Genomic DNA, 12,888 nt, shown 5'->3' with positions numbered 1-12,888 from the left:
AATCGTCGATCTGTTCCGCCAGCTCCATCCCCCTACGGTCATTTGACAGACAGGAATGCCAAAGATCGTCGTGCGCGTTAAAGTCGCCTAGCACCAAACGGTTTTCACCACGAAGTAGCGCACCTATATTCGGGTGATATCCTGTACGGCAACATGTAAATGGGGGGATGTATATATTAAATATTTCGAGCTCGACATCGCCCGACCGGACAGCTGTGCCCTGACAATCTAGGGTAGCGTCCCTGCGGTCGGTGCTTCATCGATTAGACGATACTGCACGGTGTTGTGCAATATGAAGGCTAGGCCACCACCATTATCTCGCTCGTGATCTTTGCGTATAACGTTGAAACCTGCACAACTCAGAAGTTCTGAGCGGCTTTTTAGTTTGGTTTATTGGACCGCAGCTATGGATCGGGAGCTATCGGGACAAGTCCGATTGGGAGCTATGTTGCCTAGTTGAGCTCCGGGGGACCGTGGAGGTCCTCTGTTGGCCACACGAGGTGGGTGGCGGCGCAGCGCGCGAACTATGTGCTGATTGCACAGCCGTAGAGGATAGCGTCGCAGTATTGCGTAGGCGTAGGGTGGTCCACTCCCTATGGGTCTTAAGGCCTGAGCAGGTCTTAAAATGACTCCATCCATTGGTGACGACACACACAAATTAACATTCACCGATCCAAACGGGGTTAGATCGCCGAAGGGCAGCCCATGGTCGGATGAAATCCGAGTAAATTCCGGTACGTAGAACCGGCTGTCGTGGGAATTGGAAACATGCCAATTTTAGAGGTTTGAAACTGTGTGCTGAATGAAATATCTGAGCTTGTTCCAGAATAGTGGTTTGCAAATAACTCGGAAATTTCGGATGGATTGGTTACCAAACCTGTTGGCCCTTTTACGCATTGAATGGTTAGATTTCTAGGCACTCCAGAAAGTTTTTTTAAAACCTACCATATTAAGTTAGGACTAGACGAAGGATTTATTGTGCTTGTGAAATCCTGAAAACATTTACGCTTGGCCTGTTTTCGAAAGATATTAAGTTGACTAGTGATCGAGCCCGTTTGTATTCATACCAAGCTGTCTGTTTTTTCCCCGCAATTCAGCGATTTCTTTATTCCACCAAGGAACACTCTTTGAACTTGCTGTTGGCTTTGTATAAGGAATGCTAACATTCGCTGCTGAACGAATAAATTTTTTTAAACTCGCACTTTCTTGGTTACGGTTGTCAGATATTGGGATATTATTGCTATTTATCTCGCAATGTGTCTGAAACTTCTCCCAATCAGCGTAATCAGTTTTGAATACCTTATTTATTTTGTGGTTTTTAGTTATTGAACCTAGGTGCAATCACTTCCATGCAGGGGATCGAGTATACTCCATTCGCACTCTGTGGCAAGTGTGTCGGTGCACATTTTAAGATCTAAGTGGGAAAAAGTGGAGTGAGTGGAAAAGTGTGTCGCGGATCCGTTATTCAAACATATTAAGTTAGATGAAAGTAAAGCGTCTTCAATGCATTTGCCCCTCTTGTTGGCTATTGGAGAGCCCCATAGTGGACTCCATGCATTAAAATCACCAGCGAAAATTAAAGGAGTAGAAGCTTGGTTGATTAATTGCAGGATGTCTGTACTGGTAAACTGTTCGTCTGGTGCAATATAGGTGCAGATAATGGTGATTTTTTTAACTAAGATAATTTAGATCGACATAGCCAGCAAGCTGGATTGAATGGCATTAATTTTGTGTGGAATATCTCTTCTTATGAGAATCGCAATGCCTCTTTTACTTGTGCTAATTTGTGGAAGATTGTGAAACATGCCAATGTACTGCTTAGGAGTAAAAGCCGACAAGTTGAAAGAGATGTGAGTATTAATAATTAATTATTTAAGAGTATAATAGCTGGGGTATGATCTTGTATTAATAATTGAAGCTCATTATAATTATTAGTGTAGCCGTTTAAATTCCATTGCAATATTGGAATCATAAGATCTATGTAGAAAAAAAGAAAAAGGGAAAAAGAAGAGAGCTAGAATTTCAACTCGTATGAGCTGTCAATTGAAGCTGAGTGACACCAATTGAGAACTAGTTCAAAAGARAGTAAAAGCTAAGCGTATTTATTCAGAGTCAATTTCTATTTGTTCAGTATATTCAGTAGAGTGTTGATTATCGCTGGAAATGCTTGTTGTTGGAAAGAGATTTTCGTGATTAGGCGGATTAGATTGCACAGTAGTGCTGGTAGTAGTATTGTTGAAGTCAGTATATTTATTAAGCGAGTTTAAGGAGTTGTTTAAGTTAGAAATGAAAGAGGCTGTTGTTGGACTAAAAAGTTTGGGATTTAAGAAAGAGTTTTGTTGGGTACAGTCGACGAACACCGCCCTATACCAGCTAACCTCGGAGATACAGAGCTCGCTGGACTCCGGGGAGGTGACGTTATGCGCCTTCTTAGACATCGAAGGTGCCTTTGACAACGCGTCCCACGGGAGCGTAGTAAGGACACTGGAGAAAAGAAATGTGGCACCTACAATGCGCAGGTGGATAGAGGCGGTACTGCGCACCAGAATAGCTGAAACCACATCAGGAGGCACCAGTATTCGTCTCGGYACTACAAGGGGCTGCCCACAGGGAGGCGTGCTATCCCCCCTGTTGTGGAGCATAGTCGTGGATGAGCTGCTGGTGTTGTTGACTAACAATGGAATCCGCTGTCAAGGATATGCGGACGACATTGTTATTATAGCCAGAGGAAAATTTGTGAGTACTCTCTGCGATCTCACGCTGAGATGGAAGCAGCATATCGACCTGACCGTGGTCAAAGCTACAAAGGCACTAATGGTGTGCAACCGGTTGGCTGGTAGATCCTGGGGGTGCAAACCAAGGATTATCAGATAGTTGTACACTATGATAGTGCGACCAATTATTACTTATGGAGCGGTGGTATGGGCATAGAAAGCATTGCAATCGACGGTTAAACTTAAACTGTCGAAACTGCAAAGGCTTGYATGTGTCTGTATGACAGGAGCAATGCGTACCTGCCCGACAGCGGCACATGAGGCCATGCTGGAGCTCACCCCGCTGCACCTAGTAATTGGTCAAGTCGCCAAGCACACTCTGCTTTAAATGACAGCAGAGGGAACTGGCAAAGGTAAAGTGATCTCGTCCCAACGTATGGAAGAGCTAAGCGGCCCCATACCACTGGCTCTTCTTCCTAGGGACTGCATTACCAAAAAGTTAAACTTCAGTAAAAAGTTTAAGATCACCGTCGGCAACAAGGCCGATTGGAGCGACTCCGCTTTCGAGCTAGTACTCAGGGATAGCTCGATCAGGTGGTACACCGGCGGCTCGAAAACTTCGGAGAGAATCGGTGCAGGGGTCGCAGGACCACGTGCAAAACTCTCCATACCTATGGGAAGGTTTCCGAGCATATTCCAAGCGGATGTATTTGTTATAAGTCGGTGCGTAGAGTTAAACCTCCATCGCGGCTATCGCAACGAACGTATAGCCATACTAAGCGATAGCCAAGCGGCACTCAGGGCGATCTCATCATACGAGGTAAAATCGCTATTGGTGCAAGAGTGTATAGATCGGCTGAATAGTCTGGCAGAATGCAACCAAGTGCACCTTATTTGGGTGCCGGGYYAYAAAGGCATTGCTGGAAACGAACTGGCCGATGAACTTGCCCGCTCTGCAGCACCCACCAACATGGTAAGACCAGAACCCTTTATAGCGGTAGGTCCCCACACCTTAAAGGAACAGTTCCGCAAGGATGCAGCAGTGGGTAGGGAGATACATTGGCAACAACTTCCAGGCTTGCGTCACGCAAAGCTGCTAATGAAGGGTTACAACCTCAAGAGGTTTAAACTCATAATCAATCTCCCAAGAGATAAAGTCAGGCTCCTAGTCGCCTTTTACACCGGCCATTGCAAACTCAAGAAGCACTTATTTAACATGGGCCTAGATTCTTGCGCAAATTGCCGGTTCTGCGACTGGGAATCCGAAACTCCAAAACACCTGCTAATGGATTGCCCAGCAATCTGCAGACGCAGGATTAAGGCCCTTGGATCCATGTTTCTAAATAGGGATCACATCGCCTCATTAGCACCTAGCAGGATACTGGAATTCATCAATTTGCTGGGGCTAAGTGAGATGCTGTGAGTTGGTAGAGGGCACAATAGACCCTAGGTCGCGGCGCAATCCTCATTCTTTATCTTATCTTATCTGGGTACAGTTGTCGATGATATTTTTAGCTGAATGTGAGACGTTGTTGTAGTCTGAACTGATCGAGGCAGGCTTGTTGATGGAAAGATGCTTATTGTTGGCGTTTGGTGAGTGATTTTTGTTGGTTAAAGAGTTTATTGATGAGTTGGGTGCAGAGGTAACCTCTGCGTTTTGTTTTGATGTACTAGGCAAGTCATTGTCGGCAGTTCTATGAATATTTTTAGATTTTGTGGAATTGTTGATGGCTGAAATTTTTGTTGGTGTGGTGGTTACAGAGATACCTCTTTTGTAGGTTGAAACACATGTGTTAAGCTAGCAGTGAGGGAAGGGAGGGAAGTATTTTCTCTATACTTTTTGAGGGCTTCGTGCATACTGCACTTTTCTAGTGTCTTTATTTTTAAAATTGCTTTAGTTTGCATATACTTTGGACATGTACAGTCAGAAGCGCGATGCTCGCCAGAACAATTCGCACACATAACTCGGATGCAGTCATTATCGTGTGGAGAAGGAAAATAGCAAATTTCGCATGTTGGGGAACCTTTACAATGTTTTTGCGTATGACCTAATTTCTGGCATGACCTGCAGCGCATTGGATTAGGCACGTACGGTCGCACAGAGCTCATCCTCCATGCGATGTTTATTTTGCTTGGAAGGGAATAACTGTTGAATGATATTAGCATAACACCAGTAGGCTTTATAACACCTTCAACTTTGCGAGTGAACTTATAAACTTCGTAAGAACTCAGCCCTTCTATTATTTCGCTTTCAGGCACATTGTTTGAAAACGGTGCATAAATGGTGCCTTTGTTACAATTGAGATCTTGATGATAGCTAGTGCTAACAGCGCCAATGTTGAAAAGACATTTCGTTTTTATAAACTTTTCTGCTACTTGCTTATTTTTTACTAGCAGTAATAGGCTGCCGTCGCGTAATTCACTAATTTTGTTTATATCTTTGCTCACGGTAAGCAAGGCATTGTAAACACGTAAACAAGAAACCTTCGAAAGGGGTGTAGTATTCTCATCGGATTTAATCACAATATACTTTGGGCCAGCGCAGCAAACCTGCTGTCCCCGAACTGGAAGCCCACCGGGGGCATAGTGGAAAAATTATAATACACTTATATAAGTCTTGGATTATATTTCTCACTTAAAATAAGTATTAATCGCGTTACTTAAGTAAGCAGACCGGGGTGCAAAAAAAAAAAAATAACACCAAAAGAGAGCACAAATTGTTGTTGTTAACAATCAACTAAGTAACACGTCCGCACTCGATCAATGCTGATTAGCGACTGTTGAAAGTTTTAAATCCTTGGTTTTGGAGCAATTCTTGGACAGTTTTCGCCGTATGTTTTGGGTTGCCATCTTGTTGGAAAATTATTTCTTCCGCTGGATAGGCACATTCGTCGACGAAGTCAAGCAACTGTGAATTTAGAATTTGGAGATATATCTCCTTATTCATTATTCCACTTATTCTAAACAAAGGACCAATATGCCACCACGTGAAGCAACCCCAAATCATCAAACTTCCCCCTCCGTATTTGACAGTTTGCTTTACCTGTCTACGCTGAAGCTTTTCTTGCGTATGCCTTACCATCAGATTTATACCTTTTCATTTTCGTCTCGTCTGCCCATATAACCCTTTTCAGTCCTCAATTGTCCAATATTCTCGGCAAACATTAAGCTTTAACATTTCGCTCAGATAAAGCAGTTTTTTTTTGTTTAACCGCAGCAACCATACCAATTTAATTGAAAGAGCATCGAACTGTCCATGTACTCGCTTGAAGTTCTAACTTAGCAGCAGCTTCTCGAGGAGCCCTACATTAATTTTTGCGCAATAATCGTGGCCTCCAACGTTTACAACTTGGACAATATTTTGTCTTTTCTTAACACTTATTACCGTTTGTCGACTTATATTTAACTTTTCCGCAATTTTCCTAGCTGAATAGCCGTTTTTAATTAAAACAATAACTTTGCCTTCAACGTCTCGCAGTAACTTTCACATTTCACAACGTAACTAATATAAATTGTTATTTGCTTCTCCGCTCAGAACTTCTATGGAATTACCTAACCCAGCCATTCCGCTAAACTGTCAAAATTACTGGTAAATGGAATTTATCGTACATTTTCGTTCAAGAATAAATAAAAGCTGTTCTGTTTTCTATTTTTAGTAAATTAAATTATTATCTTTATTTTGGTGTATGAATGTTGCCGATACTGTTAGCAGAAAGAAAGTTATAAGGACTGAATGCGACCAAAATTCAGTAAACATGTTGATGGTTTTGCTCCCCACTATATATATTTTCGGGAAAAGTTTAGAATACCGTCCTAGGACCTTTAGTCGCATTTAGTAAACATGTTGACGGATTTGCTCTCCAGTGGGTATACATTTACATATATGTAGAGTCCCACTACTGAAACCTGGGAAACGCGCTAACTAAGGGAGCCCTATCGTCGGATAACTCTCCCCAGTAGTGAAGACACTTGAGGCCTTGCTACTCCCGACCTTCACTCACAACCTGAGCCTAGCCAGCCACCAACATGGATTCCGAAAAGGGCACTACGCTTCCTTCAGAACTGAAGAGTTGGACCATAAACTACCTGAGCGGTCGTCAATCATACGTACTATTTCGAGGTGAAACATCTAAACTGAGAAGAATTAAACAGGGGGTTTCACAGGGTGGTGTTATCTCCCCGCTTCTGTTCAACTTCTACAGCCACCAGAGGGAGTTTCTATAACCTCGTACGCTGATGATTGCACGATATTCATTCACGTCGGGCAAAAAAACCGATGGCATGTGTTCAAAGGTAAACGGCTACCTCACCGGTCTTTTTCGTTTACTCAGTGCACGGAACCTAACATTTTCCCTCACCAAATCCACAGCGACTATATTAACAAACTGGACAAAGGAGTATAGCCTTGATCTTAATACTGCAATCGATGGCGTCAAAATTCCGAATGTCAATAATCCTAAGATTTTAGGTGTAACTTTTGATATTCTAGGGACCTTCACTCCTCATACGACCGCGAGCCGCAAAAAAATCCTCAAGTCGCTAGCCGGCAGCACATGGGTAAAAGACAAAGAAAAGTTGTTGGCAATCGACCGGCCGGCCCTTGATTGCGGCGTACTAATATGGTGGCCTGGATGCATTTTTAAGCAGATGAAACTACAGACCTGCCAAAATACTGCCCTCTGGACCACGACAGGATGCCTCTTGATGTCTCCCATCGAACACCTACATAGTGAGACGTTTATGCTCCCAGTTAAGGAGCATAACGAACTCCTCCCCAAGCAGTTCCTGTTAGCATGCTTTCGTAGAAATTACTCTTGCAGGCACCTGATTGGAGCGGAACCGCCTGCCAGAAGCATCCTTAACTACGTCGACAAAACACCAACCCAATGCAGACAAAGAGCTCGAGTTAACGCGAGAGACCCTAGCGCAGCTTCGTTCTGGATATTGTAGCAGCTTATAAAGAATAGACCCCGAAATATCCAATATATGTCATGCACGCAACGAGTCTCCGCAAGACACTGGTCACCTATTTGCATGCTCTGCTAACTCTACTCATCTAACACCCTTTTTTACCGTTGGCCCGATACCGTCGAAACAGCACGTTTGGTGGGCCTCCCGCTAGAGGACAATATGGATAACCCTTACCATCCTAACAGGGATTGATAAACCGTTACAACAACAACCACATTCGCTAAAATTTCTCTTTTTCGCTATAATTCCTCTTTATTTAGCAATTTCAATTCTAATAAAAACAAGTTTCTATAAATTATATTTCAAATTAAAATAAGTATAGATAATCTTTCAATGCATATGGATATTTTCTTATTTAAATTTTTAAATTTAAATTTAATGAGCAGCTAAGTAAAATTAAATAATATTACGTAATAAAATACTTCGATTAAAGGAGTACTACGCAAAAGTACTTCATTCACTCTGAGTATTGGCTCGACCAGGGTTATTTTTTAAAGCGCCGCCGAGGGGCGCCAACGCCGAAAAGTGTACTACACGAAAATACTTCAGTCACCCTGGGAATTGGCTCGACCAGATTTTCTTTTAACGCAGAAAGGAGTACTAAGCGAAAGTAAATGCTCGATTTCGGCCGCTCTTCAAAAAAAAATAAGCATGGCTGTTCCAGCACCGGGAAATATTGAAACATTTTGCATTACTTATCACATGATAATTAATTTTGTTTTGACGCCATAATCATTAATTGTTCTTATTTTTATTCCATTAGAAAATATGCTGACACTAATTTTTTGCTTGTTTGAAGCCATTTTCTTATTGTATGAATAAATGGATTTCAACTAAAGTTTTATATGGAATTAAAGTTACTTTTGCACTATTTAATCTATATATATTATAAAAGAAAGTTGCGTTAGATACACCATTTATAACTCAAGAACGGCGGAATCGATTTGGCTGAAAATTGGTGGGAAGGTAGCTTAGAACCAGGGTAAAGACACGACGGTCACCTTTTATCTCCTTATGTCAAAGTTTAATACAACTCATAAATACAAAAATATATATTTTAAATCATAAGCATTTGTTCAAAAATAATAGGTACAATTGCTCAGTATTTAAAATAGTAGAAAAGAACTGCAACCAAATACGCAGTGAAATAGATTATAACTGGATCAGTAATCAGTAGTTGAATATGTATTATACCACATACATTCCAAAGGCCTGATGTCATAACCTTTCCAGCGCACTTTTTCTTCTTTCCATGCCTGAGGACCGATCATCATGTGCAGTATACTAGAATGACTGTCGATTGGACTCCAGTGGGAAATGGTGGAGCTATGTTTCTAGCACCGACGCAAAAATTCGGCTTTATTCTGATTAGAGAGCACTTCAACACTTCTCAGAATCAGTTATTCGTTGTTTTTGTTGGATTACGAACTTTGCTGTTGTTGTTGTTGTAGCGGCAGAGTTCTGCCGAATTGACAGTCCTTGACCGAATAAATATTCGGGTCCGTTCCGGTTATGTAGACCCGACTGTCGTGGGAACGGTACGAACTTTGCTCATTTCGCCTGTTTCCAGCTTAGCAAATATCTTTTCAACGGTGGATTTCCCTGTACCCAAATTCGACAGTATTTTACCCAAAAAGCAATGCTTTATTAACACACGAAATGCTTTATGATCAATTTTTTTTGTAAACTAACACAAGTGGCTTCACAAAAATGATATATCTCATTAAATAATAGTTATAACTCAACTAATAGAAATCATATAGATGATAGCAGTAGTATTATCTATGTATCAGCCACGGTGAAGCGTATAAAATAAATTGTAAGAAACGAATTAATGAAGTGTTAGTGGATATAAAATTTTTCAATATACAAGGAGTGTTCCAAAGTAAACAGGACTTTTTGAATCAAACGCCTCCCTGGTGGCGCTATCTATATATCGCCTGGTGCGTTAGAATCTGCTATCTTTATGGATTGTCCAGTCAGAATTTCATGACATTTTATAGATTGGAAGTGAAGTTATTGCATTTAAGGTTCAGTATATTTGTGTTATCGGTGTGAAAATGAGTTTCGAACAAAGAGCCAACATTTAATTTTGTTTGAAAATTGATAAAACTTTTACCGAAACGTTTCAATTGACGAAACAAATTAATGGAGACGATTGCCTATCTCGTAGCAGAGTGCACGAGTGGTTCCATTGTTTTCAAAGTGGTCCTGAGGACATACAGTGGTGGTCAAAACATTTGCAACCCGAATGACTATTTTATTTTAATATATTTTTTTTTAACTTTTGATAAAGTATTCCTTTATCTATATATATTTTTTATTGGAGGTCTTGTTTATACAAATAATTATAAAAACTGAAACATTAATTCATTTGCTTGTAACGGTAAAAAGGCATTAAATAAACCAAAGTCAAAACTCAAAAGTTCATCATCATTCCGGAATATTTCACTGCCTATTTTGCGTTTAGCCATCATCCACATATTCTCAATCGGGTTAAGATCTGGAGACTGTGCCGGCCATACCATAGTTTTTATATGATTTTCCGCTAACCATGATTTTACGAGCCTAGACGTGTGCTTGGCGTCGTTTTCGTGTTGGAAAGTCCATACAAGTGGTATTTCCAAATCGGCAAACGGCAGCATGACATTAGTTAAAATGTCCCTATAATTTACAGCTGTCATCGTGTCAGTTATACGATGAATTGGGCCAATAACATTACCGGAAAAGCACCCCCACACCATAATATTACCCCCTCCGTGTTTTACTGGCGCAGTTGTGTACCTTGGGCTATATTTTTCACCTAGCGGACGCCGAATATAAGCTTGGTTGAATTTGGATTCATCTGACCATAAAATTGAGTTCCGTTTCTGCTTAGTCCAATTTAAGTGTGATCGAGCAAATCTCAACTTTCTCTTCAATTTTTTGCAGACAGAAATGGCTTTTTCGTACATCTGTAACTACGCAGAACAAACTCCAAGGCCCGTCTTTTGATAGTGGAGAGACTGATGTCGAGTTGAACTTCGGATTTAGCTTCTCTTGGAACTGCTTTGGGGTATCTTGTAAAGAAATTTTTTATTTGCCGGTCTTCTCTTACGGTTGTAGCACGAGGCCTACCTCCTCTGTGAAGTGTGTGGCTGTTCTCAGTCCGAATAATACGGCAAATCGTTGATTTATGTATGGAGTACTTTAACGGTATTTCTTTTTGCGAAAGTCCATTTCTAAAATCTTCTTTTATTTTTGTTTTAAAGTCCGAACTGTATTTATTGCCTCCCATTTTCAACTGAAAATATTACATAGATCACAAAAACGGAAAAATTTATTAATTCTAGAAACGCGAAAGACTGAATGCAAACTCTTAGTAAAATAAAAACGCATGAAGTTCCACTAATTATGTGGAATGCGATTACCGTTATAACTTGCTTTTTGTTAAGTAGCAAAATAAAATAAAAAAAGCAAATATCAGTTGCAAATGTTTTGAATACTTGCATTTTATATTTTCCATTGGAATATTGCTTTGTTTTTGTTATAGGTTAAAAATAACAATTTTAACAGTACATATTTAACAAATACAATAACTAATGCCCGGAAAAAGAGAAAAACAAAAAACAAAAAAATTACTTTGGCAACAAAAAAATGGTAGAAACAAATATTTGAATTGGGTTGCTTTCACCACAGTAAATGTGTGGGCCAATCAAAATCCGTGATCACCGGAAATTCTATCTGATCGAATTCATCAAAAATCATCATGAAATTCATGGAAATTTAATTGAACATCTCCAAAACAACGATTTATCGCAAACATTGCTCAGAATCCAACACTCAAGGACATCATTTAAGAAGTTTATTTGACCAAAAATCACTTGTTAACCATTTACCACTTCCGGTATTCACCTGATATGACACCGTTCGACTTCTTCCTTTTCTGAAGAATGCATTTGCCCTTGAAAGGAAAGCAATATGCAGACGGAGAGGCATACTGGCGGCCATACCGGCCAACAAGCTAAAACACTCGTTCGACATGCTTTTGGACCGTGCAAAAGCCAAGCCGTATTGAAGCAGAAGGATACTATTTTGAATAAAATAAATTGAGTTTGCCGAAAAAACTATTTGTTCTGTCTGTTTTTATTATTTTTTTTTTTATTTTAAAGTTCAGTTTACCTTGGATTGTACACATTAGATAGTTCGTGGCCTCAACCTGGACCTGTCAAAAGCTTTTGACACGGTCAATCACACAACGTTACTGCAGGACATTGAGAAAACCACACTTCCTCCAGGGCTCAAGAGGTGGACCATGAACTATCTGAACGGTCGCCAATCATCCGTACTATTTCGAGGCGCAACATCTAAACTAAGAAGAATTAAACAGTGGGTTCCGCAGGGTGGTGCCCTCTCCCTGCTACTGTTTAACTTCTACATCTCGAAACTCCCGCAACCACCAGAGGGGGTTTCCATAACYTCGTACGCTGATGATTGTACGATATTGACGTCGGGCAATCCAATCGATGGCATGTGTTCGAAGGTAAACAACTACCTCTCCGACCTTTCTCGTTTCCTCACTCAACTCGGAGCCTCCAACTTTCCCCTATCAAATCCACAGCGACCATATTCACGAACTAGACGAAGGAGTATAGACTGGAACTTAAYATTGCAGTCGACGGCGTCAAAATTCTGACTGTCAATAACCCTAAAATTTTAGGTGTCACCTTCGACAGTCTATGCTCCTTCTCTCCACATACGACCGCGATTATCGCCAAAGTACAGAGCCGCAACAAAATCCTCAAGTCGCTAGCCGGCAGCACATGGGGAAACGACAAAGAAACGTTGTTGGCAATTTGGATGCAGTAGCACGCAGATGAGGAAGCTACAGACCTGCCAGAATACAGCACTCCGGACCACGACGGGATGCCTCCTGATGTCTCCCATCGAGCACCTACATAGCGAGACGCTTATGCTCCCAGTCAGGGACCATACACTATAACTAAGAACAGAAATCTAGTTTCTATCTGATAAACAATAGCGGCAGCGATTTACAAAAAATGAGACATACTCACTACAACTTTTGTAAATTATTTTAGATGAGAACATAATCTAACTATGTACGTGCAATTATATATAAAAATCCGCTTATTTGGGGCTTAGTTGGGGCGGATTTCCGCTATTCGTCCAGCAGGTATGAAGCGAGCGGTAGCTGCTGCGATCA

The 12,888-nt window shown here is 40.9% G+C and overlaps 2 protein-coding genes across 6 annotated transcripts in view; both read left to right on the top strand.

The window, feature by feature from the left end:
• Positions 1 to 12,888, top strand: part of LOC108972981 — a 53,882-nt gene that overhangs the window by 18,593 nt on the left and 22,401 nt on the right. The window lies entirely within an intron of this gene.
• Positions 3,103 to 4,034, top strand: LOC108972975. The gene is made up of 2 exons (XM_018939937.1): positions 3,103 to 3,836; positions 3,941 to 4,034. The coding sequence occupies exons 1-2, from the start codon at positions 3,103 to 3,105 to the stop codon at positions 4,032 to 4,034; spliced, it is 828 nt and encodes a 275-aa protein (XP_018795482.1).

The sequence above is a fragment of the Bactrocera latifrons genome, unplaced genomic scaffold, assembly GCF_001853355.1.
Source record: "Bactrocera latifrons isolate USDA-ARS-PBARC rearing strain unplaced genomic scaffold, ASM185335v1 scaffold_440, whole genome shotgun sequence".
Taxonomy (NCBI): domain Eukaryota; kingdom Metazoa; phylum Arthropoda; class Insecta; order Diptera; family Tephritidae; genus Bactrocera; species Bactrocera latifrons.
This window is presented reverse-complemented; position numbering and strand designations above follow the sequence as displayed.